Source organism: Heptranchias perlo, chromosome 1 (assembly GCF_035084215.1).
Source record: "Heptranchias perlo isolate sHepPer1 chromosome 1, sHepPer1.hap1, whole genome shotgun sequence".
In the NCBI taxonomy this organism is placed as follows: Eukaryota; Metazoa; Chordata; class Chondrichthyes; order Hexanchiformes; family Hexanchidae; genus Heptranchias; species Heptranchias perlo.
In genome coordinates, this window is record NC_090325.1 from 57,328,783 (window position 1) to 57,355,968 (window position 27,186).

The 27,186-nt window shown below is 43.1% G+C and overlaps 1 protein-coding gene across 1 annotated transcript in view; it reads right to left on the reverse strand.

Moving 5' to 3' along the window:
• The window catches only part of stoml2 (stomatin (EPB72)-like 2), a 49,001-nt gene extending 22,506 nt beyond the window's left edge, over nt 1-26,495 (reverse strand). Inside the window, exons 1-2 of the mRNA XM_067985417.1 lie at nt 26,396-26,495; nt 425-577 (exon numbers count right to left, since the gene is read on the reverse strand). Of these exons, the coding sequence (XP_067841518.1) occupies nt 425-577; nt 26,396-26,434 (192 nt within the window). The 5' untranslated portion in view covers nt 26,435-26,495. The remainder of the gene's footprint in view (nt 1-424; nt 578-26,395) is intronic.
• Nucleotides 26,496-27,186: the final 691 nt, after the last annotated feature.

A 27,186-nucleotide genomic window follows, 5' to 3' on the forward strand; every position in this document is an offset into this window, starting at 1 on the left:
CATTCTCTGTAATATTGGCCAGTATGTTGGAATAACTTAGGAGTCGACCTGGAGCTGCCCAACCCTGGAAAGCTCATTTGCAGTAGTGCCCTGTGTTTTCCAGGGTCAGGCAGCTCAAAAGTATTGTGCCTGTTAAAATGGATGACTTTTTTCTTTTGTTTACACCAAGAGTACTGATGGAACCATTGAGGCAAGTGGCTTGGAGCAATTGCCATGACTGAGGACACTTCATTAACAGACACATTTAAAATGGTATCATCATTGAAACACTTTCAGCAAATAACTATTTTCAAAAATAAACTAGAAATAGACAGTAAAAAAAACAAACTAATATTAAGAGTTAATCATAGTTATTTGTAAGGCCCATGATAATAGTGAAACACCCTTTTCACATTGCTTTAAATCAATAAATGGTACTACTTACTGGATCTAGTATTCTGTGAAAACGACCCATTCTTTCTACCACCCATGCTTCCTGCTGTGGAACGAATAGCACAACTGTGTTCATGGGTAGGCTCGATGCCCATCGGTGCTGTGTTGCTACTAACCACGCCTGTGGTATTCCTCTTCTAGAATGCTGGAGTAAAAATTCAAATAGAAAATGAGTAACTGTCACATAAAACAAGAAAAGATTTCTCCCTAATTTTCTCCAAAACACGCAGACTCAAGCTGTGATACACCATGTTGAGCATCTATAGCCCTCCATTATCTCACCTAAGTGACCATTCTTCTCGTGCAATTCTGAACAGTGAGTGCTGGAAAACGTTTTTTTGACTGTGGAAACACCACAGCACCCAAGCTGATTAAATGGTTAACTGATATTCATACCACACACTTGGTATCAGCTGAGGCTCAGTGGTAGCACTCTCGCCTCAGAGTCAGAAGGTTGTGGGTTCAAGCGCCACTCCAGAGACATGTGCACATAATCCAGGCTGGCACTTCGGTGCAGTACTGAGGAAGTGCTGCACTGCCAGAGGTGCTATCTTTCAGATGAAACATTAAACCATCTGCCCTCTCAGGTGGATGTAAAAGATCCCATGGCACTATTTCGAAGAAAAGCAGGGGAGTTATCCACGGTGTCCTAGCCAATATTTATCCCTCAACCAACATAATTGAAATAGATTAACCAGTCATTATCACATTGCTGTTTGTGGGAGTTTGTTGTGCGCAAATTGGCTGCCGTGTTTTCTACATTACAACAGTCACTACACCTCAAAAGTACTTAATTGGCTGTAAAAGGCTTTAGGATGTCCTGGGGTCATGAAAGGCACTACATAAATTCAAGTCCTTTCTTTCTTTCCATTAGTGGTCACTGTACAACAATTAGGTTTGGGGACCCTCGCTGATTTTTCCACAGGGATGCTGAAGCCAATTACAGCATTACAACCAGTTGAAATCAACAAATGCAGTAGGGATGACGACAAGGACATGTGACCTTTTTCAGCTCTATGGATTAGTACTTCAATACACAGTATCTGAACTTGGTAAACAGTCAGGGGGCTCGAGGAAACAGTTCTGCCACTTTGAGTGGTTTGCTACTTCTGGTCAATTGTTGATGGGAATTTGCAAAGACACTTCATACAATTGTAAACAATTTTACAACACCAAGTTATAGTCCAACGATTTTATTTTTAATCCCACAAGCTTTCGGGGGCTTTCCCCTTCCTCAGGCAGTGTGGAAAAGGGGATACCATACAATGGTATCCCCTTCCTCTACCACAAAACAAACCAAAAAAAAACTTGTTAAAACAAAAGAAATATAAAAACAAGATACAATACTCCCACCCCTCCGCAATTCCCACTCTCTCCTGTCAGTTGCAACTCATGTTAAGGTAGACCCTGCAGGCCTTGAATAACTTGCTGAAATGACCATTTTTCACCTGCAAGCCTGGTTAGGGAATGTCAATGGTATACTGACTATGGAGCTTATCAAAGCAAGCGCAAAACTTTCCTCAGCTAGAGTACACAAAAGCTCACTTTCCACAAATGGAAACCGTGGTCAACTTTTCTTCTCCCTAATTCATATTTTACCTTTCTGTAGGCATTGCAAAATACAATGTTCCAAGGCATCAGGGTCATCAAATTAACAGGTTGTAAAAGGCAAAGTTTTAACACGAGATATTAAAGCAACAACATTTTAATGAAATCATTACATTCAGAATCATCAACGTGACACTACCACAGCTAATCAGAGCTTTAGAATTTTTTTTATCAGTAATATTACCCATACTTTCAGCCTTTACTTTCTTGTTGTCCTTCAGGCAGGATAATAAAACAATCTGCTTCTGTTCTGTTTTAACTGACATAAACACATTTTGTGGCCATTGTCATAAACTGGATAGCTAGGTGGTGAAGGATAGAATACTAGAGCCTGATCTTCAGTTGCTTCCAAGCCTTTATACACAGAGATCTACATTACAACCACTCTACCCCCTAGATCAGCTCTCTTATAAATGGATACAAGAGCGTTCCCAATTAATACGCACCACCTGAATACAATTAATGTTAATTGATATAAATCACATGGATACAATTAACCGCCATGATAAAATTCTGAGCCAAGTTTATTTCCTTTGACTGGTGGGGAACTGCCAAAGCTCAGTTCACAAAGACATAGCTGAACGTTTTAATATTTGTCACCTCTGCCTATGCTGGCCAGTAACTGGGCATATGTAGGTGATTGCGAACAGTTTACATTGATTTTCCCTCTGATTTTCACGTAGGAAAGGACCTAGCTGTCATTTAGTAGTTACCCCAAAAAAATGACCGAAACCAAGAACCCAACAATAATTTTTATCTAAAGTACTGAATGTTCCACAAAATATTCCATAAAATGTTCTTAGTAATCACTTGTATCATTTACACAGTAAAAACTACCAAAAAATCTCTGGTGAAAATTTATGAACTGGAAGTCTGTGCTTGACTGATGTGGCAACTCGTTGTTGCTAATTATGCTCCTGTCTCAAAACATATAATTTTTCCTTCTATGACCCTCCTCCCTGATCCACATCAACACAATCCGTCTGGATGCTAAATTCAGTGCTGCAACTCCGCTGACCAACCAGGAGGCCAAAGGAGATTTTTGGCAGATGAGTTTTCCTCTCTTCTACCCCAACTGCTCAATCTAAGATAACAAGTAATTACTAGGCTACCCGAAGTCAGAAGATTTAAATACTGCTAATACTCATCAAGGGCTAGATTATTTTAATTATTTTTTATGCATTCATCATTCAATTGATCACCAGTCATACTATAACAACTTGTATCTATATAGCACCTTTAATGCCGTAAAAACATCCGAGACGCTTCACAGGAGCATTATCAGACAAAATCTGACACCGAGCCACATAGAGATATTAGGACTGGTGACCAAAAGCTTGGTCAAAGAGGTAGGTATTAAGCAGCGACTTAAAGGAGTAGAAGTGGAAAGACAGAGAGGTTTTGGGGGGGGATTCCAGAGCTCAAGGCCTAGGTAGCTGAAGGCACGGCCGCCAACAGTGGAGTGGTGAAAATCAGGGATGTGCAGGAGGCCTGAATTGGAGGAGTGCAGAGGTCTCAGAGGGTTGTAGGCCTGGAGGAGGTTACAGAGATAGGGAGGGGCGAGGCCATGGAGGGATTTGAACACAATGATGAAAATTTGAAAAGCGAGGCGTTTCCGGAGCGGGAGCCAATGTATGTCAGCGAGCACAGGGGTGATGGGTGAACGGGACTCGGTACAAGTTGGATACGGGCAGCAGAGTTTTGGATGAGCTCAAGTTTACAAGTTTACTCATTGATTAAAATTTACCTGAGTACTCAAATTCCCAGTTTCTTTATCAATTTTGTTTTAACTTTACTCATAATTGTATTACATATTGAGCCACAATAGCCTAGAGAGTCCTGTTGCCGATAACTGTAGATGTATACTTAGTTTGTCTATTTGACATTACGTTCCTATTTTAGCAGGGTCACTAACCCACTTAAAATGAATGGGGTAACATCTACATTATTTTATCATAAAATCACAAGATATTTACAGCACACAAAGGTCATTCGGCAGTACATCTGAACCAGCCCTCTGAAAGAACTAGGCACTTGGGCCCGATATTAGAGTGGCGGTGGGATGGCAGCAGTGGGGGGGGGGGGGGGGGGGTGGTGATTGGCCACGTGGGTAACCCGCCCAATAAAGAATGTCCGTTTCCCCTGCGATCGCGAGTCAATTGGAGCCACTTAACGTGGCTTCCAGGTTTGCCGTCCAAAAGCTGCGCAACGGGTGGACCGCGCACCCGCATCACAGGCTGTCAGCTGAAGGAACTCTATTTAAAGGGGCAGTCCTCGAATGGCTTCTCCTGGAGCAAATACCCACACTCCACAATGGAGCAGCACAGGGGCAAGGCTAGTCCAAGATTCAACAATGCCTCAATCCAGATGATACTGGATGGGGTGAGGAGGGATGTGTTCTACCTGGCGGACGGGAGGAAGTGGCCTGCCTCTGCCACTGAGAAAGCCTGGCTTGAGGTGGCAGAGGAGGTCACCAACAGCAGCAACATCTCCCGCACCTGGGTCCAGTGCAGGAAGCGCTTCAAATGACCTAACTAGGTCAGCCAAAGTGAGTACACTTACTGATTCTCCTACATTCCGTCTTCCACATCACCGCCCCCACCCCCCAACTCATTCTGCACTGCCAACACTATTCCATCACATCACTCCTCATACCCACTTTAGGCTCATCCTCAACTTACCTGCACTTCCTCACCTCCCCATTAGTCACCCCACCACTACCACTCAACCCAATCCTCATACAATGTCATGACTGTCGCACGCACACCCTCTGATGCATCTCTTTCATGGTCAGCTGCACCCAAACCAATGCATTTATCAGTTGGCCTCGTCACCATCACTCACTCACGCGTCTGAACTTTCTCCCCTTATACAAGGGAGCTCAGAATGCACGGGAGAGGGAGGGGACCGGAACAAATCATCGTCCTCACAGACACGGAGCAGGAAGCGCTGGAGCTCAGCCGAACCCTCGAGAGCTTGTCCACCGGGGACGCCAAGACTGGCAGCCGACAAACGTCTGGTGACACAACTTTAACATTCAACACTCACAATATGAATTGATGTTAACATGCCTCGCTATCTTCAGCATCTCGGTATGCTCATCGCAACATGACACATCTGTGATGTGCTTAATATTGTCTTCTGTTCTCTTACAGAGCCTTCAGTGAATGATTCAGCTGTGATGGCAGAGGGCGATTCCTCAGAGGACCTGCCGGCCTCTGAGAGTGTACCGTCACATCTGAGTGAGCCATCCGCCAGTGCAGATACTCACACCTCGGTGGGTCCTAGTCCTCAGTTAGTTGGGTTGGCACCTGGCGAGTTACCACACAAGTGAGCACGAGCAGACACTGGTGGCAGGGGCAGCTGTGGAGAGTCCGCGTCGGAAGGCGCACTCCTCTCCAGGCTCTGCTCGGCTGGACGCAGATGGTGAACCCTTTAAAAGGAGCAGGATCGAGGGTCAGCAGCACATTTGCGAGGTGCCGGAACAGGTGCGGGAATGTCTGCAATGGAGAGAAGGCTAGCCTCCATTGAGCTTCAAGCACGGCTCAGAAATGAGTCCATTCAGGCCCGAACGACGGCCGTTCAGACTCACGGTAAACAACTTTCTGCTGCCTTAAACAGGCAGGCAGATACACTGGCACTGGTCTTACAAGGCTTCACACATGTCCTCCAAACTGTTGTCCAGCAGAACAATAGGAGTGATGTGGGCCTGGCTCAGGAAGGGGTAATGGCAAAAGGGGACGTCACTCAAAACACTCCCACATATTACCCGTTGCCCCCCTCTTAACCAGTACCCGCAATGCTGCCTCCTCTCCAGGTGGTCGAGCCTGCCCATTCACAGGTGCAGGTGGAACAGTCTTTGGAGGGGCCCTCATGGGCACCAAACCCAAAGGTCGTAAGCCCAAAGCATCTAAGTGGTCAGGGCATGAACAAGAGCAATCTGCCACTACCTCTGCTTCAGCCACACGGGATGCACCACGTAGTAGTAGTTGGAAGAGAAAGGCAAAGGTTTTGTAAGCATGAAGGGTATGCACAAGGGTGTGGGTAGCAGATATGGACGGGGCATCCTCCAGCGGCACCCCTCTCTGTTGTGCAGGGCACAACACACTATTATAATGCAGCCCACTCTAGTGCATATTGAAGCACTCCCCCAGAAAGATCAAGGTACCTAAATCGCATCTTGAGCAGCCCCATAACATGCTCAATTGTAGACCTGGTGGCGACGTAGCTGTCATTATATCGATGCCGTTGCTCGGTGGTGGGGTCCCTCAGAGGTGTCATAAGCCACGTGTGCAGCGGGTATCCCTTGTGCCCGAAGAGCTAGCCCTTAAGGCTGTTTGTTGCTTGGAAGAGGGGGCGGGATGTTGGATTCCCGGAGGATGAAGGAATCGTGACAGCTGCCAGGGAATCTGGCGCACACATGAAGGAATCTTTTGCAGTGGTCACAAACAAGCTGAGTGTTGATGGAGTGATACTACTTCCTGTTGATGAACAGTCCTGGCTTGTGTGGAGGTGCTCCGTATTGGTATATGGGTACAATCGATTGCACCCTACACCCGTGGGAAGCCAGCCATGGAGTGGAATCACACTGCCCTCTCCATCTGGCTGAGGTCGTCCATGGGGAAGCTGGCGTACTGCGAAGCCCTGCGCAACATGTCGTCGGTGACCTGCTTTATGCACTTGTGGGCAGATGACCGAAAGACCCTGGCGACGTCCCTGGTGTCACCATGGAATGATCCGGAGGCGAAGAAGTTGAGGGCAGTGGTGACTTTAACAGCGACAGGTAAGGAGATGCTGCTCGGCCCAGCCAGGAGCAGCCCGGCATGAAGGAGGCTGCAGATGTCTGCGACTACCTGGCGGCTGACTCTGAGCTTCCGTATGTACTGCTCCTTAGAGAGGTCCAGGAAGCTGAGCCTCAGTCTGTAGACCCTGTGGCGAGGATAGTGCCTCCTGCGACGTCGCTCTCTGTTGTTCCCCTCTGTGCTCTTGTGCAGGTGCCTGTGGCGCAGCACTGTGTCGTGGAGCTCCAAGTGGCGGAGGTGGACGCTGTGCCTGGTGGGGCTGGTGATGTTGCTCGTCCTCGGAGGTAGTGGTGAATTCGGCCATGGCGTCCCCCCACCCCGACTGTGAGAGTTTGACGGGGTCCGCAAAGTAGTTAAATATGTGAACAGCAGAATTTTGAGTGGAAAGTAAGAATTTTCATTGAAAACACAAAGATCTTGCAGCCAAAATTTTGTCTGAAAGAACAGAGTGCCCTGCTGCAATAAGTGACCTTTTCTCCCCATCTGTCAAATAAGCATTTGAACGTCTCACTGGCTGCTGGCTGAAACTCATCTGTTGCAACATGGAGCGTTTCCCACGGCACGGGAAACACGCTGAGGATGCTTCAAAATCGCACCCCTGCCAAAATGTGGAGAAAATTAAGTAATTCAACTACTTAAACTACCTCAACAAATATGGAAATGATCATCCCACCGGCTTTAATCGCCGGTGGGACTTCCATATTCGGGAGGCTCAAGCGCACCCAGACGCGGCAATGGGGAACCCGGAAGTCTGCGGGTTGGAGCTGGGCTCCGAATCCAAACGGGATTTCCCCAATTTTAGGAGCCCCCCACCCCACTCCATAAATTTCCCAGGAAAAATCGAGCCCTTAGTTACATTTGCCTGCCCTTTCCCCTTTTAAGTTTTTCTTTTTTCAAATATTTATCCACTTGCTTCTTATAAGCGGTTATGGTTTCTGCTTCCGCCACTATTTCTGGTAGGGCATTCCACATCCAAAAAGCTCCCTGTGTAAAACAAAATTCTCCTAACCTTTCCCTTCATTCTTTTGGCAATCTTGAAGTTTTGCCATTTGGTTACCAATTCACCGACCAGTGGAAATATTTTTTCACATTGATCTCATCATATGGCTCATAATTTCAAACACCATTATCAAATCTCCTTTTAACCTTTTTTCTTTCTCGTGAAAAGAACCCCAGTTTCTCTATTCTCTCCTCCTAACTAAAACCTCCCACCCCCAGTATTTTAGTGAATCTCTTTTGCACCCACTTCATGGCCTTGGCATTTTTGCCTAAAATAAGGTGGCTGTGACAAAAACGTACTTTTTGTCTCTGGCAAATTGTTAACATATTCTGTACTGCTAGAAAACAAAAAACAGCACGTGAACGGTTAACTCAAGATCACAAAAAAACATTTTCCAACACAAAACCCATCAGCTCAGTCCAGACAAACTGAAGTGCAGCTTTTTATGACCAACACAATGCATTGCTTGAGGTATGATGTGGAGATGCCGGTGATGGACTGGGGTGGACAAATGTAAGGAGTCTTACAACACCAAGTTATAGTCCAACAGCTTTATTTGAAATCACAAGCTTTCGGATCTTTCCTCCTTCGTCAGGTGAGGAAGGAGGAAAGAACCGAAAGCTTGTGATTTCAAATAAAGCTGTTGGACTATAACTTGGTGTTGTAAGACTCCTTACATTTGCTTGAGGTAATAATTTTTAATTGATCGGAGCCATTACATGCAACTACAAACATTTTTGGGATAGTCAAAGGTTGGCTATCCATTTGATATTGATGAATGGCTGTTTGTAATTATGAGATACGTCAACTGTTGACTCCTTTTGTCTCAGTATAGCTGCAGAGGTGATCCAATGTCATTTTGGCACAGATCAAAGTATCAGGCAACACTTTGAGATAGTGGATGTGACTGACAATGGTGTCTGAGAACTGAGAAGGGGACAAGGTCAAAGAATAATTGCAGTGCTAAGACAGACACCTCTCAGCAGCCAAAAGAGCTCTTAGTGGCCAAAAGAGCTCGGAGTTATGTAAGAGTGTTCAGCCAGTAGTTTGATCTACAGGGCAGGAAGTGAGTCTATATTTTATAGTCTAGGTTTAAAGACAGCAAGTGGCATCTTCATTATTTAATGTATCGACATGGGTAGAATAATGTACATTTCATGTTAAATTGTTTACTGTTCATTCCTCTGCCTTATGTACATAAAACCACTTATTGGTTTAAAGCCTCCAGCCCAATTTGGCAAGAATCCATTGAAAAGAAGAAAATCACATGGCACCATACGTAACATTCTAGTAGGCAGTGTACAGAGCAAGGGTTCGCAGCTACAATCTTTTTTTTTGATCATCTGTCCACTGAAAGGATTTGGAAAAAGAGTTACATTGAAGTGTTAAGTTTTTTAATACAAATTTAAAATAAAAATGCAGCAATGAAAGGTGGTTAAAATGCTGATGAGTTAGGCATTGATGTTATTTCCCCCAAAGACTGTAAACAATAAGCAATTAATTAGTCTGCCTCAATAATCAGTAATCACCCCACACTTATTGTCTGGTTCTGGGTTCTCGGAAGGGGTGATCTGGAAAGCCTTCCCTTGTGGCCATGAACATGGTGATAAAACACAGATAGAAACACAGAAAGACAGGCAGATCCAGCAAAGGCTGCAAAGTCAGTCATGTTTGAAAACAGAAAGCTGCAAGGGCAAGTTTTTGCCAGGCACAGAAGGAAGATGCAAGAGATTAGATAGCCATTGTTTTGTTTAAGTTAAGCAAGATACCCAATGATGTGGGGATAGGTAACTAATTCATGTTATATTTTTATACAAAGGCAAGTTTACTAATAAAAGGATGTGAATCCAATCATAATGCTTGCTCTGTCTGTTGATTTCCTGTGAAATAAACCGGCTTAACTATCGGTATCTGGCCTTATCTTACCAGGCGTTCTCTTGGCCCTTCAGAAAGATTGGAGGCAGATGGAGGCACATATAAAAAGACACAAACGTCCAGTTCAGATCACTCCTGGGTTACACTATTGTGTAAGTTAGATATTGGGCAGTGAGAGTCTACTCTGATAAGCAAGGGCAGTGGGATCTACATAAGGAAGCGACTGATGCCACTGAACCCGAGAAGGTATCTATGGCAGACCCAAATTCATAACAGGACCTCTGGATCTCGTCGTCATTTACCTAGATATTGTATAGCAAAATGCACTGTCTGGATCTTGGGGAACTTGAGGTACACTTATTGGACTGGCCAATGATGCCGTACTCAAGAAAATATCTGGTGTAATAACCCAAAAATGCGATAATGCCGAAACAGGGTACAATACTCCAACTACCGCCTCACCAATGATTTGTATAGATTTAGCATTACTGCTTTCCCTCTGTACTCTGTGCCCCTATTCATAAAACCGAAGATTCCATTTGCTTTAGTTTTTAATATAAAAAAGCTTTATTCTCCTCCACTCCTTTTAAAGTTTTACCATTTAATGTTTATGTCCTCTCATTTTTTCTCCCAAAATGCATCATCTCACATTTTTCAACATGCAATTTCATGACACCTGTTTACTCAATCAACAAACCGGTCTATGTCCTCTTGAAGTCGTTTGCAGTCTGCTACTGTGTTAACCAATCTCCCTATTTTTGTGTTGTCTGCAAATTTTCATAGCACACCGCTATACTGAAGGCTAGATCTACATATCTATCTATATAGATACAGGTAAATGGATAGAAGGGCAATGGTCCGAACAATGAACCTAGGAGGATACCAATATATACAACCCTTCAGTTCAAAGAACATCCATTAAATGCTACTCTCTTGTCATTGAACACTAAGCGCTGGAATTCCCTCCCTAAACTTCTCCTCCTTTAAGACACTCCTTAAAACTTACATCTTTGACCAAGCTTTTGGTCACCTGTCCTAATATCTCAAGTGGCTTGGTGTCAAATTTCGTTTAATAACGCTCCTGTGAATTGCCTTGGGATGTTTTACTACGTTAAAGGCGCTATATAAATGCAAGTTGTTGTTTTTGTTGTTCTCTGTACTTCAAACAACTTCTTATCCATGCTGCAACACTCCCTTTAATACAGTGTACCTTAAATGTATCAACATGTTTCCTACGTAGCATCTTACCACACCTTTTCAAAATCTCTGTACACAACATCCACTACTTTTCCTATATCAATAAACTGTTATTTCCTCAAACAATTCTATTAAATTTGTCAGACACGATTTGCCTTTTACAAATCCATACTGATTGTCCTTAGTTAATCCACATCTTTCTAAATAAAACTTAACTTGATCCTGTATTATGGCACCAAGCTTACCCATTACCAAATTTAGGATGACTACTCTTTAGTTACCTGGTTTATTCCTTCCTCAATTATTTGAACAGAAGCAAGACACTGCCAACCCTCCAGTTAATTTGGCATAACTATGAAAGTTTGTGGTCAGAGCCTCATTACTTATCTGAACATTTTAGGATACCTGCCAAGGGCCTGGTGCCTTTACAATTTGAGTTCCACCATTTTTCAGCGTTTGTTGCTTATCCTTAGTTATTTTACCTAATTGCTCCACTTTCGCCTCTTGTACGCTTTCATTCCCATTACTACACTCTTCCATGAACATTGAGGCAAAGTACTTATTTTAGTACCCCACCATTCCTTCATTCTCCATCAGATTTGCTTTTTCAACTCTATTTGGCCCCACTATCTTTTCTTCAACAATTATTTTACTTTCTAGTTTAAAGATTATGTACTGATCCAAAGAGATAAAGAAAGCAGTAAAATCATAAAGAAAGCCATATGGCTGTGGAGTAGTGCAATGCCATCACCATCATGTTGGTGCTTTTGTTACTGTGGTGATTGCATTAATGTTGGATCACTTTAATGTCTAGCATTTCAACTTACTCCAATGGGACACTTTATTTTGTGTGCTGCCAAACACTTGACACCATCTTTACCACTCTTCAAGCAGAAGTGGTTCTTCTATAATATGGTCTGTCAGAGCTGTGGAATTTGCCCGATACACCATGTCTGGATTCCACAACACTGATGGTAACACAATAACGATTTTAACTATGTACTCATCCAGCATTCATGGGTTGTTCCATTTCTGAAAGTGCAAATGAATGCTGGATGAGTACATGGTTGAAATTAGCTAAGATGAGCCCAATGGTCAAATGACTCACTGCTCAAGCTTAGTCACGAAGAATGGTCACATGGACGAAGTCCCAGAGAGCCCTGATTGCCTGTGGAACTGTACCTGTAGCAGAGGAGAAAAACTGGAGGAGGGATTTACGAACAACGTTTTAGGTAGGAAAAGATCATTGGTCCAACTAATCTATCCTCCGAAATACATCATTTTCTTACCAAGATACTGGAACTAATAGCCAAGAATCCATCCAGTCCTTTTTTAAAACCTGGCATGGTTTTCGGTTCTACCATCGCTGCTGTTAGTCTGTTACATGATTCACCCTCTCAAAACAATGTTACTTAATTTTCGTATTTTCTTTTAACACCATTAACTGAGTCCCTGAATCCTCTGCCCAACGTAAGAACTTTCCTGGACTCAAATTCTGCTTACCTGTTAAAATCTTCAAGACCCCTATTAAGTCCCCACATCCCCCCCTCATCCTTCTCCACACAGCAAAGTCCCAGGGTAGGCAATCTTTCCTCAGAACTCTACATTCAGAAATTAACCTTGTATCTCTCCTCTGGATTCCTACCAATAATTCTACATTTTCCCTGTAAGAGTCCGAAACTGAACACAGCGCTCCAGATGCAGCTTCACAAAGGCCAGCTATAACTTCTTCACCTCCTTAGAGACACAAGTTAAACCCATGGGAATACATCCCATTTTACTTGCTTTCAGTTTCTTTGTCCAAATATCTCTTCATTTAGAGAGAAACTGTTCCCATTGGCGGAAGGGTCAAGAACCAGAGGATATAGATTTAAGGTGATTGGCAAAAGAACCAAAAAGTGACATGAGGAAAAACTTTTTTACACAGCGAGTGGTTAGGATCTGGAATGCACTGCCCAAGGCGGTGGTGGAGGCAGATTCAATCATGGCCTTCAAAAGGGAACTGGATAAGTACTTGAAAGGAAAAAATTTGGAGGGCGACCGGGAAAGGGCGGGGGAGTGGGACTAGCTGGAATGCTCTTGCATAGATCCGGCGTGGACAATGGGCAGAATGGCCTCCTTCCATGCTGTAACTTTTCTACGATTCTATTATTTAAATTTATGCTTCAATTTATCATTCATTTCCATATTAAAAAGTAACATTTTAAAATCCAGCTCTGGCTTATTACTTCACCTGTATGTGAAGAAAGAAAATTAGATTTTTACAGTGTGAACTCTGAAAAGTCCAAAGAAAGAAAGAAATTAAGACTTGCATTTATATAGCGCCTTTCACGACCTCAGGACATCTCAAAGCGCTTTACAGCCAATGAAGAACTATTCAAGTGTAGTCATTGTTGTGATGTAGGAAACGCGGCAGCCAATTTGCACAGCAAGCTCCCACAAACAACAATGTGATAATGACCATGTGTTTTTTTTTTGTTATGTTGGTAGAGGGATAAATATTAGCAAGGACAATGGGGAGAACTCCCCTACTCTGATCATAGTAGGTACAGCACAGGAGGAGGCCATTCAGCCCATCATGCCTGTGCTGGCTCTTTGAAAGAGCTATACAATTAGTCCTATTCCCCTGCCCTTTCCCCATAGCTCTGTACATTTTTTCCCTTCAAGTATTTATCTAATTCCCTTCTGAAAGTTATTATTGAATCTGCTTCCTCCACCCTTTCGGCAGTGCATTCCAAATCATTACAACTCGCTGCGTAAAAAAATGTTCCCTCATGTCGCCTCTGGCTCTTTTGCCGATCACCTTAAATCTGTGTCCTCTGATTAACAACCCTTTTGAAACTGGAAACAGTTTCTCCTTATTTACTCTATCAAAACCCTTCGTGATTTTGGATACCTCTATCAAATCTCCTCTTAACCTTGCTGCTCTAAGGAGAGCAGCCCCAGTTTCTCCACATAACTGAAGTCTTGTATCCCTGGAACCATTCTACTAAATCCCCTCTGCACCCTCTCTAAGGCTTTGACATCCTTCCTAAAGTGTGGTACTCAGAATTGGACACAGTACTCCAGCTGGGGCCTAACCAGCGGTTTATAAAGGTTTAGCTTAACTTCCTTACTTTTGTACTCTTATGGCCTGGATATTAACTCGGAGCTGGGAAGTGAGCAGGGTGGCAGAGAGGATTTTTGGATGGGAAACATGCAAGTAAGAGTTTTCCGCGCATCGTGACGATTTTGAAGTCTTTAAAAATTTTAAAACAGGTTTCGTGCCAGGCAGCCAGCCAGATTGACAGGTTGGCTGCCTTTTGGGCAGGAAAGCAGCTAGGGAGAGATCGGAGTCTTTGAGGTTTGTATGCGGGGGCGATTGCGGAAGTCAGACATCGTAGCGCAGGGACGGATTGCGGGGTGTTTAAAAGGCAAGTTGGTGAGCCGCAGAAAAGCATTCCTGTTCCTTCTGGCCCACAAGCAGTGCAATAAAGGCACAACTCATGGATCCAGCCCTTCTCGCCTCCGATTCACGGGCAAGAGTCACGAGCCCCAGGAAACCAGTGATGGAAGCGTTAAAATTCAAAGGTCTCTTAAATTCAATTTAAAAACATTTACTTAACGTCTCATAATGAGGTAAATAACCGTCCACCTGCACTAATTACAGAGCTGCCTCCGTTGAGTAGGTTACTCACATGCATCCAAACGCGCCTCCATTAAACCTGGAAGTGGGCGCGTTTGAGCCGGGTTGTGGTCATGCTCACGCTGGAAAACTATTATTTTAACTTCCCTCTGGCCCCGGTCTTGGGGGTTAAAATTCCCCTCTATGCCTCTGTTTATAAAGCCAAGAATCCTGTATACTTTTTTTTTTAACAGCCTTTTCGATTTGTCCTGCCACCTTCAAAGATTTGTGTATGTGCACCCCCTGGTCTCTGTTCCTGCACCCTCTTTAAAATTGTACTATTTAGTTTATATTGCCTCTCTTCATACTTCCTACCAAAATGCATCACTTCACACTTCTTTGCGTTACATTACATTTGCCATAAGAACATAAGAAATAGGAGCAGGAGTAGGCCAATCGGCCCCTCGAGCCTGCTCCGCCATTCAATAAGATCATGGCTGATCTGATCCTAACCTCAAATCTAAATTCATGTCCAATTTCCTGCCCGCTCCCTGTAACACCTAATTCCCTTTACTTCTAGGAAACTGTCGATTTCTGTTTTAAATTTATTCAATGATATAGCTTCCACAGCTTCCTGGGGCAGCAAATTCCACAGACCTACGACCCTCTGAATGAAGAAGTTTCCCCTCATCTCAGTTTTGAAAGAGCAGCCCCTTATTCTAAGATTATGCCCCCTAGTTCTTGTTTCACCCATCCTTGGGAACATCCTTACCGCATCCACCCGATCAAGCCCCTTCACAATCTTACATGTTTCAATAAGATCGCCTCTCATTCTTCTGAACTCCAATGAGTAAAGTCCCAATCTACTCAACCTCTCCTCATATGTCCGCCCCCTCATCCCCGGGATTAACTGAGTGAACCTTCTTTGTACTGCCTCGAGAGCAAGTATGTCTTTTCTTAAGTATGGACACCAAAACTGTATGCAGTATTCCAGGTGCGGTCTCACCAATACCTTATATAACTGCAGCAATACCTCCCTGTTTTTATATTCTATCCCCCTAGCAATAAACGCCAACATTCCGTTGGCCTTCTTGATCACCTGCATACTAACTTTTTGATTTTCTTGCACTAGGACCCCCTGATCCCTTTGTACTGCAGTACTTTGCCATGTCTCTGTTCATTTGACCAGTATGTCTACGTCCTCCTGAAGGCTGTTACTATCCTCCTCACTGTTTACATTTGAGTGTGTCATCTGCAAACTTTGAAATTACGCCCTGTATATCCAAGTCCAGGTCATTAATATATATCAAAAAGAGCAGTGGTCCTAATACTGACCCCTGGGGGGACACCACTGCACACTTCCCTCCAGTCCAAAAAACAACCGTTCACCACTACTCTTTGCTTTCAGTCTCTTAGCCAATTTTGTATCCATGCAGCCACTGCCCCTTTAGTCCCATGGGCTTCAATTTTGCTAGCAAGTCTATTATGTGGTACCATGTCAAATGGCTTTTGAAAGTCCATATACACAACCTCAACCGCACTACCCTCATCAACCCTCTCCGTTACATCAAAGAACGCCATCAATCATCAAAGAACACCATCAATGTGCTAGTTTCTGATCAATAGAGACTCAAGCAAACATTATTAGACCTCATTCATTTTCACTGAAACATCAAATTCTGACAGGGCTAGACAGACTAGATGCAGGGAGGATGTTTCCCCTGGCTGGGGGGGTTCCAGAACGAGGGGTCACAGTCTCAGGATACGGGGTAGGACATTTAGGACTGAGATGAGGAGAAATTTCTTCACTCAGAGGGTGGTGAACCTGTGGAATTCTCTACCACAGAAGGTTGTGGAGGCCAAATCACTGAATTTATTTAAGGAGATGGATAGATTTCTAGACACAGAAGGCATTAAGGGGTAGGGCGAGAGAGCGGGAATATGGTATTGAGATGGAGGATCAGCCATGATCATACTGAATGGCGGAGCAGGCTCGAAGGGCCGAATGGCCGACTCCTGCTCCTAGTTTCTATGTTTCCTGGATTTCTTACTTACAAAATGAAAAATTATTGCATTTTTAACAATATAAAACTGCTCATTGCTTGTAACTGGGCATACATGCTACAAAATTGTTTCCACAAACTGTTCAACAGAGCCCAAAATTGTTTCAGTCTTTTAATAAACCGACAATTACACAATTGTACACTTTTGTGTGTTAAATGTTAAGTACTACAGTTCACCCAGAATTGTTCATAGAAGGTACAGAATCTAATGAGGTTTTATAAATAAAGACAATTTAGAATCGATACAATTAGAAGTCTTACAACGAGTCAACATAGACAGCAATTATAACTAAAAGTGTGGTCTCAGAGGATTCACACGTCTTTGGGAAAAAAAAACTGTGACTGACTCTAATAGCCAATTATGTTCTAAGTTACCAAACATCAGGTGGACTAAATATGAATGACTAAAACATAGTAAAAACATCGAATGAGGAAAGCAAGCAATCAAATGCTCAATATTAGTTCAAAATTACCATATCTAAACCAGCACGTAACACAAAACAAATCAAATCTTTCAAATAATTTCTTCACACTGCTTTCAGTCATTATTTTCCTTCTTTAGTTAGATCAGTGTATACAGCTCAGAATAACATTTATAACAAACAGAATTTACACAATTCTTGGGGGGGGGAAATAAATAAGCTGCAACAGGCTACGACAGGAGCAGTTACAGGCTATGTTACAACGGTCAAAGTACGCAGTCTTTGTAATAGAGCGCACATTGGGCTGAATTTTGCTGTGAGCGGTGAATAAAAGGTGCCATTCATTAGATTTGCACTTGCCCATTGACTTTCTATGAGCTTTTGCACGGCAACTTCCTGTAAATTAGAGAGCCAAAAAGCACGGTGCCCTCGACAGGACATCTGGGTTCTGTGTGAACAAGGCAAGCAACTGTGTATCCCCTTAACCAATAAGATTGAAGCATGTTAATCAGCCACTCAGAGACTGAAACAGGAAGTGTAAGTTTGAATAGTGAATTCAATGTCAAATCAGGTACAGAAATCGAAATAGAGGGTAAGAAAGATTGAATTGAGGCAGAGATGAAAGAGACAAAGTAAAAAAATTAAAATTTCTTTAAATTTCTTTTTAAAAATATCCAACTACAATTAAAATCTGAAGGAATGAGACTTCACACTTGTTAAAGTAAATTTTCAGTGCCAGAGGGGTTGTTTGGCAATCATTAAGACTTACCACGCTGTTAAAAGGGTACTTACATCAGAAAGAACAAGCCCGAACTTTTTCTGGCGAGATTAAGTCTGTATCTACCACGTCAGTGCAGGAACTTCATGCTGTTCCATTCATTTGAACGGGGAACCAGATGGTGAGATGCCATTTTTACGGAGCTTACGGAGGAGGCTCGCATCTGGTACAGCAACTTCCAGATTTCTGCGTTTAACTGCGCACGTGCAGTCGCCAGAAGTTGCTGTCCAATTGCACATGAATAACGTTGAGCCCTGTTAGCCTCACCATTATTTTTACAGCAAAATCCGAACCCTTGTTTCTGAAGCTCAGCTCAAAGGCAATCAGGTTGCGAACAATCGGTTTCAAGCTCAGACAAGTCAGGGAGTGAGATGGAATGTGTGGCAAGGAAGCATAGTTTGTGGCAGGGGCCAAACATGCCTTCAGTTTTACCAACAGTGAACATACAAATTAAGAGCAGGAGTAGGCCAATCGGCCCCTCGAGCCTGCTCCGCCATTCAATAAGATCATGGCTGATCTGATCCTAACCTCAAATCTAAATTCATGTCCAATTTCCTGCCCGCTCGCTGTAACCCCTAATTCCCTTTACTTCTAGGAAACTGTCTATTTCTGTTTTAAATTTATTTAATGATATAGCTTCCACAGCTTCCTGGGGCAGCAAATTCCACAGACCTACCACCCTCTGAGTGAAGAAGTTTCTCCTCATCTCAGTTTTGAAAGAGCAGCCCCTTATTCTAAGATTATGCCCCCTAGTTCTAGTTTCACCCATCCTTGGGAACATCCTTACCGCATCCACCCGATCAAGCCCCTTCACAATCTTACATGTTTCAATAAGATCGCCTCTCATTCTTCTGAACTCCAATGAGTAAAGTCCCAATCTACTCAACCTCTCCTCATAGGTCCACCCCCTCATCCCCGGGATGAACCGAGTGAACCTTCTTTGTACTGCCTCGAGAGCAAGTATGTCTTTTCTTAAGCATGGACACCAAAACTGTATGCAGTATTCCAGGTGCGGTCTCACCAATACCTTATATAACTGCAGCAATACCTCCCTGTTTTTATATTCTATCCCCCTAGCGATAAACGCCAACATTCCGTTGGCCTTCTTGATCACCTGCTGCACCCGCATACTAACCTTTTGATTTTCTTGTACCAGGACCCCCAGATCCCTTTGTACTGCAGTACTTTCCAGTTTCTCGCCATTAAGATAATAACTTGCTCTCTGATTTTTCCTGCCAAAGTGCATAACCTCACATTTTCCAATATTGTATTGCATCTGCCAAATCTCCGCCCACTCATCCAGCCTGTCTATATCCCCTTGTAGGTTTTTTATGTCCTCCTCACTCTCCACTTTCCCTCCCATCTTTGTATCATCTGCAAACTTTGATATGTTACACTCGGTCCCCTCCTCCAAATCGTTAATATAGATTGTAAAGAGTTGGGGACCCAGCACCGACCCCTGCGGAACACCACTGGCTACTGGTTGCCAGTCCAAGAATGAACCATTTATCCCAACTCTCTGCTTCCTGTTAGATAACCAATCCTCCACCCATGCCAGAATATTACCCCCAATCCCGTGATTCTTTATCTTGAGCAATAATCTTTTATGTGGCACCGTGTCGAATGCCTTCTGGAAGTCCAAATACACTACGTCCACTGGTTCTCCTTTATCCACCCTGTACGTTATGTCCTCGAAGAACTCAAGCAAATTTGTCAGACATGACTTTCCCTTCATAAAGCCATGCTGACTTTGTCCTATTAAATTATGTTTATCCAAATGTTCCGCTACTGTCTCCTTAATAATAGACTTCAAAATTTTACCCACCACAGATGTTAGGCTAACTGGTCTATAATTTCCAGCCTTCTGCCTACTACCCTTTTTAAATAAGGGTGTTACATTAGCAGTTTTCCAATCTGCCGGGACCTTTGCCGAGTCCAGAGAATTTTGGAAAATTATTACCAAAGCATCCACAATCCCTACTGCCACTTCCCTCAAGACCCGAGGATGTAAGCCATCAGGTCCAGGGGATTTATCCGCCTTGAGTCCCATTAATTTACTGAGTACCAATTCCTTAGTGATTTTAATCGTATTTAGCTCCTCCCCCCCCCCACCCCAGAGCCCCCTGTTTGTCCAGTGTTGGGATATTCTTCGTGTCCTCTACCGTAAAGACTGAAACAAAATATTTGTTCAGCATTTTTGCCATCTCCATGTTTCCCACCATTAATTTCCCGGTCTCATCCTCTAAGGGACCTACGTTTGCCGTAGCCACCCTTTTTCTTTTTATATAACTGTAGAAACTCTTGCTATTGTTTTTATATTTTTTGCTAATTTATTTTCATAATCTATCTTCCCTTTCTTAATCAATCCTTTAGTTACTTTTTGCTGTCTTTTGAAGACTTCCCAATCTTCTATCCTCCCACTAAGTTTGGCTACCTTATATGTCCTTGTTTTTAGTCGGATACTATCCTTAATTTCTTTACTTAGCCACGGATGGCTGTCATTTCTTTTACACCCTTTTTTCCTCAGTGGAATTTTTTTTTTTTGAAAGTTGTAAAATAACTCGTTGAATGAACACCACTGTTCATGTACCGTCTTACCCTTTAATCTATTTTCCCAGTCCACTTTAATCAATTCCGCTCTCATACCATCATAGTCTCCTTTATTCAAGCTCAGTACGCTTGTTTGAGAACCAACCTTCTCACCCTCTAATTGGATATGGAATGTAACCATGTTATGGTCACTCATTCCAAGGGGATCCTTAACTAGGACATTATTAATTAATCCTGGCTCATTACACAGGACCAGGTCCAAGGTTGCTTGCCCCCTTGTCGGATCAGTTACATACTGCTCAAGAAATCCATCCCTAATACACTCAATAAACTCTTCCTCAAGGCTGCCCTGCCCAATATGATTTGTCCAGTTAATATGATAGTTAAAATCCCCCATAATTATAGCTGTTCCCTTATTACATGCCCCGACTATTTCCTGATTAATACTTCTTCCAGCAGAGTTGCAACTATTAGGAGGCCTATATACTACGCCCACTAGTGTTTTTTTCCCCTTATTATTCCTTATCTCTACCCAAACTGTTTCATTATCCTGATCCTTTGTCCCAATATCATTTCTCTGTATTAGTGATTCCTTCCTTTATTAACATAGCCACCCCACCTCCCCTTCCTTCCTGATTGGTATATTTAATTCCCAGTCATTGTCACCCTGCAGCCATGTTTCTGTAATGGCCACAAGATCATACCCATACGTAGTTATTTGTGCCGTTAACTCGTCCATTTTGTTACGAATGCTACGTGCATTCAGATAAAGAACTTTCAAATATGTTTTGTGACACTTAGTTCCTGCTTTTTCCTTTTTTAACACTTTACCTTTTACTCCATACCTTCTGTCCCTTCCTGACACGCTTTCCTCTGTCTCCCTGCTCAGGTTCCCAACCCCCTGCCACAGCTTTGATGCTGGGTTAATCGCCTTACGCCTTCTAGTTTTTATTTTATCCGTTGTGCCTAAAGTACCTAAAGTGCCTAAAGTACACTTTCTTTCCGCTGCTCTACACTTTTCCCTTTCACTTGTTCGTGAACAACTGTTTGTACTATTTGTATTGTAGATTTCCCCTGGGTCGTCCCCTCTCTTGCTGCTCTCAATTTTATTCCCTTCTGACTCCCCGCTCAGGTTCCCAATCCCTGCCACTCCAGTTTAAACCTTCCCCAACAGCACTAGCAAACACCCCCGCGAGGACATTGGTCCCGGTCCTGCTCGGGTGTAACCCGTCACGCTCGTACAGGTCCCACCTTCCCCAGAACCGGTCCCAATGTCCCAGGAATCTAAATCCCTTCCTCCTGCACCATCCCTGCAGCCACGCATTCATCCTGTCTATTCTCCTGTTCCTATACTCACTAACACGTGGCACCGGTAGTAATCCTGAGATCACTACCTTTGAAGTCCTGCTTTTTAATTTATCTCCTAACTCCTTAAATTCACCTTGCAGGACCTCATCCCTTTTTTTAACCTATGTCATTGGTACTAATATGGACCACGACTACTGGCTGTTCACCCTCCCCCTCCAGAATGCCTGCAGCCGCTCCGTGACATCCTTGACCCTAGCACCAGGGAGGCAACATACCATCCTGGAGTCACGTTTGCAGCCGCAGAAACGCCTATCTGTTCCCCTTACAATTGAATCCCCTATCACTATAGCCCTGCCACTCTTCTTTCTCCCCTCCTGTGCAGCAGAGCCACCCGTGGTGCCCCGAACCTGGCAAATTGGTGACCTCCACCCTACTTTCCTGTCAACTGACTATAACCTTGGACTCCCTTGTTAATCAGGAATCGATCCAACTCAGCCTTAAAAATAATCAATCCACCGGTCTCTGGAGAAGGGAGTTCCACAGACTCACGACCCTCAGAGAAAAAATTTCTCCTCATCTCCATCTTAAATGGGAGACCCCTTATTTTTAAACTGTGGCACCTCGTTCTAGTCTCTCCCACAAGGGGAAACATCCTCTCAGCATCTACCCTTCAAGTCCCCTCAGGATCTTACATGTTTCAATAAGATCACCTCTCATTCTTCTAAACTCCAGTGTATACAGGCCCAACTTGTCCAACCTTTCCTCATAAGATAACCCCCTCATCCAGGAATCAGTCGAGTGAACCTTCTCTGAACCGCCTCCAAAGCAATTATGTCCTTTCTTAAACAAGGAGACCAAAACTGGACACAGTATTTGAGATGTGGTCTCACCAATGCCCTGTACAACCGTAGCAAAACATCTCTACTTTTATATTCCATTCCCCTTGCAATAAATGACAACATTCCATTTGCCTTCCTAATCACTTGCTGTACCTGCATACTAACTTTTTGTGATTCATGTACTAGGACACCCAGATCCCTCTGTACGTCAGAGCTCTACAATCTCTCTCCATTTAAATATACTGCTTTTCTATTGCTCCTGCTAAAGTGAACAAGTTCACATTTTCCCACATTATACTCCCTCTGCCAAATTTTTGCCCACTCACTTAACCTATCTATTTCTCTTTGCAGACTCCTTATGTCCTCTTCACAACTTACTTTCCTACCTACCTTTGTGTCATCAGCAAATTTAGCAACCATACATTCGGTCCCTTCATCCAAGTCATTGATATAGATTGTAAATAGTCGAGGCCCAAGCACTGATCCCTGTGGCACTCCACTCATTACATCTTGCCAACCTGAAAATGATCCATTTATGCCTATTCTCTGTTTCCTGTCAGCTAACCAATCCTTTATCCATGCTAATATGTTATCCCCTACACCATGAGCTCTTATTTTGTGTAGTAGCCTTTGATGTAGCACCTTGTCAAAAGCCTTCTGGAAATCCAAAAGGGTCCCCTTTATCCACGTTGTTTGTTACTTCCTCAAAGAACTCTAATAAATTAGTCAAACACGATTTCCCTTTCACAAAGCAGTGTTGACTCTGCCTGATTGCATTGAGATTTTCTAAGTGCCCTGCTATAACCTCCATAATAATAGATTCTAGCATTTTCCCTATGACAGATGTTAAGCTAACTGGCCTGTAGTTTCTTGCTTTCTGTCTCCCTCCTTTCTTGAATAGAGGAGTTACATTTGCTATTTTCCAATCTGATGGGACCCTTCCAAAGTCTAGGGAATTTTGGAAAATTAATACCAATGCATCTAGGATCTCTGCAGCCACTTCTTTTAAGACCCTAGGATGAAGTCTGTCAGGACCTGGAGACTTGTCAGCTTTTAGTTCTAATATTTTTTCAAAACCCTTTCCCTGGTGATTGTAAATGATTTAAGTTCCTCCTTCCCTTTCACCTCTTGATTCAGTTATTTCTGGCATGTTACTGGTATTCTCTACACTGAAGACAGACACAAAATATATGTTCAATTCATCCACCATTTCCTTATTCTCCATTATTAATTTTCCAGACACACTCTCTAGAGGACCAACACTCACTTTACTTACTCTTTTCCTTTTTAAGTACTTCTAGAAACTCTTACTATCTGCTTTTATATTTCTCGCCAACTTTCTCTTGTACTTTAATTTCTCCCTCCTCATTATTCTTTTAGTCATTCTTTGCTGTTTTTTATATTCTGTCCAATCTTCCGATTCGCCACTAATCTGCCGCAGAATTGTAAGCTTTTTCTTTCAATTTAATACTATCTTTAACTTCCTTAGTTAGCCACGAATGGTACATCCTTCCTCTTTCTTTCTCACTGGAGCTAGAGGAGGTTAAGATTCATCAACTATTGGATGTCAGACAAGCCACCTGACAGCCCAAAGGCAGTGAAAGAGGTCAAGAGAGGTGTCACAGTCAAGGACGACGACATTTATGCCTTTGCTTAAAGGTGTTTTGGTACTGTGGGAGAGATGGGAGCTGGTCTGGAGGGATTCAAACAGGTAACTGCAGAAGAGATGGGCATGGAGATGGGAGGAGACATGGTGGAAGGCCTTGAAGAGAAAAAGGAAGGATGGAGAAGGTACAGTGTTGGATACAACAAAGCAGCTGAGGGTTTCTTTTTAAGCATGGGTGTTGACAACAAGTTTTGAAAGGGAGGGTGACAGCATCTGTGGACAGGGAACTATTTACATTGTCAGGTGACAAGGGGCCCAGGAAGGAAGTTGGGTGGATAAGGGTTCAGTGGAATGGGGTCAAGGGAGCAGGAAGTACATTACTTATATGAGATGAGCTTGGAGAGGTCATTAAACATTTTATATATGTACAGTGATTCTTTTCTTGTATTGCTCACTACTGTGGAAGTTAAACAGGCCTGACTTTACTCTTGGAGGTTCCAAACTGATTCTCTCCGATTTCAAAAATGCAATTTGCTTAAATATTCCTGAAATAGTTGCCACGGCCCCTTGGATTTAAATAATTTACAGCTCAATTCAAAAAGGAGCTGCCAGTCATACACGTAACTGAACCATTACACAGCACTGTTTGTATTTGAACTACTTGAATTAGTTCCTTCCCTCAAGTGTGTCTCGGAGAGAGCCAAAAAACCTTCTAACAAATGTATTGATTTGAGGGGACAAGTACGCTGACTGCAGTTGCTTTTTTAAAAAAAACATATGTATCGTGAATAGATTTAAAGGCAAGACAAATAGCCAAAATTGAACATTTTGTTACAAGGAAATTTTAAACTAACTAGAAAAATTCAAGTGTAACACAAATAGTGTAACATGGAAATTGTTAAAAGTAGTAAGTCCAGTACTTACATGAAATGCATGCTACAAACAATACATTAATGTTTAATATATATATGAAATGATGCATCCGTCCTTCCAGAATCATAGGGTTTCAAAGCAAGGAAAGAAGGGAGGAAACCATTTGGCCTATCATACCTGTGCCAACACTCTGAAAGAACTCCACTTAGTTCCATCCTCATCCTTTCCCCATACCTTTTTAATTGTATCTTTTTTCAAATATTTGTCCAATTCTCTTTTAAAAGCTATTACAAAATCTGCTTCCAACACTGCTTCAGATAGGGCATTACATGTCCTAACATCCCATGTGTAAAAAAAAATTCAGAGTTTGAACGTGTAATCCTTATCCGATCATCATTCTTCAATTTGGACTGTTCTGAACTCAGCTTTTTTATACTGTTTACCACCCAATAGCTCTGTATCCTATATTCCAAATGTACCTACCAAAACTCTAATTTTGAACACCTGAATCAGATCTCTCAATCTGCTCTGTTCTAAAGAAAATAGCACAAGTTTCTCTCGTCTCACAAAGCCACTTGGTGAATCTCTTCTTCGCAGCCTCAGATAGGCTATTCCATCTGTGGTCGAGCCAGGTTTATCATTACCTCTTTGCTTCCACGTTTTATATTTCTATTTATAAAATATAAGATCCCACTTTTAACAGATTTATCAACATGCCACCCCTTTTAAAAAACTGTGTACCTAAATCTCTCCATTCTTCTACTCCTTTTTAGTGTATCTGTCCTCTCCTTATTTTTTCTCCCAAACTACATCACCTCATACTTCTCCACATTGAATTTCATCTGACCTCTATCGTCTCAATCTACTGAACTACCTACACCCTCCTGAAGTCACTTGCAGCTCCTTTACCTTCAGTTTAATGATGAGCAACGCCACAGGAGAACACCTATCGTGTGAGAAGCATGGCTGAAATAGCAAAGTTGCTGAAATAGCAAAGTTTCTGAAAGGAGTTTAAAAATTCGACAGAAAAAGTTTTAGCGTTTTGTACACTTTCTGCAGAACGTTTTAGCTCCGTTTGTAATTTAATAATTTAAACAGAACTATTTTTCTTATAAACTGAAATGTTCGCCTGTCACTGCCACCTCGTGCAATGAAATTCATTTATGAACAGAGTTGAGGGGCAGCCACCTCCCGCCCCGAACTCAACTGATACTAAAACCCTTGTCATTAACCGCATCTTCTCGGGTGATTTTGCAGTTTCCCGCAGCAGATCCACCGGCCTGAGTCAGGAGGCTGGGGGCGAGGAAGAGGCGCAACCACGACAAAGAGCTCGATTTAAATTACAAATCGCGGGGGTTCCCGGTCTCCGGGGGCTCACAGTTCGCGGTGTCGCCGACAACCCGACCCGACCCGACCCAGGCCGCGCTGCCATGGATACCTGTAGTAAGGAATGTCCCCGGATCAATGCGCGCAACATCTCGGCGTCTGCAACCTGCAACTGGCCGGACAGGAAATACAAACACCAACCGGGCTGCAAACTATTTACTCCGACGGAAACATAGCGCAAAAGTCAGGGGTTCCGGCAGCAACGAGAGAATCCTGTCCCCCCTCCCTTTAAAATTCACAACTCCGAACTCTTTACCTACCAATTCACTCATTTCTGAACAATCGCCAATATTTTTAAACATACTTATTGCTGATTATATTTTGCATTAAACCAAATTAGGGTTGCCAACCCTCCAGGTTTGTCCTGGAATCTGCAGGAATTAAAGATTAATCTCCTGGACACTGCTGCGAGCAACTCGAGAGAAAAACCATTGAGGCATAAAGAAAATTGTGTTTTTTTTTCACTTTCTTTGAAGACTGGGTTCAATGAGGAGTGTAGAAGAGCATGCCAGGAGCAGCACAGGCGTACCTTAAAATGAGGTGCCAATCTGGTGAAGCAACAGCTCAGGACGACATGCATGCAAAATAGTGGAAGCAACATGCTATAGACAGAGCTAAGCGATTCCACAACCAACGGATCAGATCAAAGCTCTGCAGTCCTGCCACATCCAGTCATGAATGGTGGTGGACAATTAAACAACTAACGGGAGGAGGAGGCTCTGCAAACATCCCCATCCTCAATGGTTTTTCTCTCGAGTTGCTTGCAGCAGTGTCCAGGAGATTAATCTTTAATTCCTGGAGATTCCAGAACAATCCTGGAGGGTTGGCAACCTTAATTTGGTT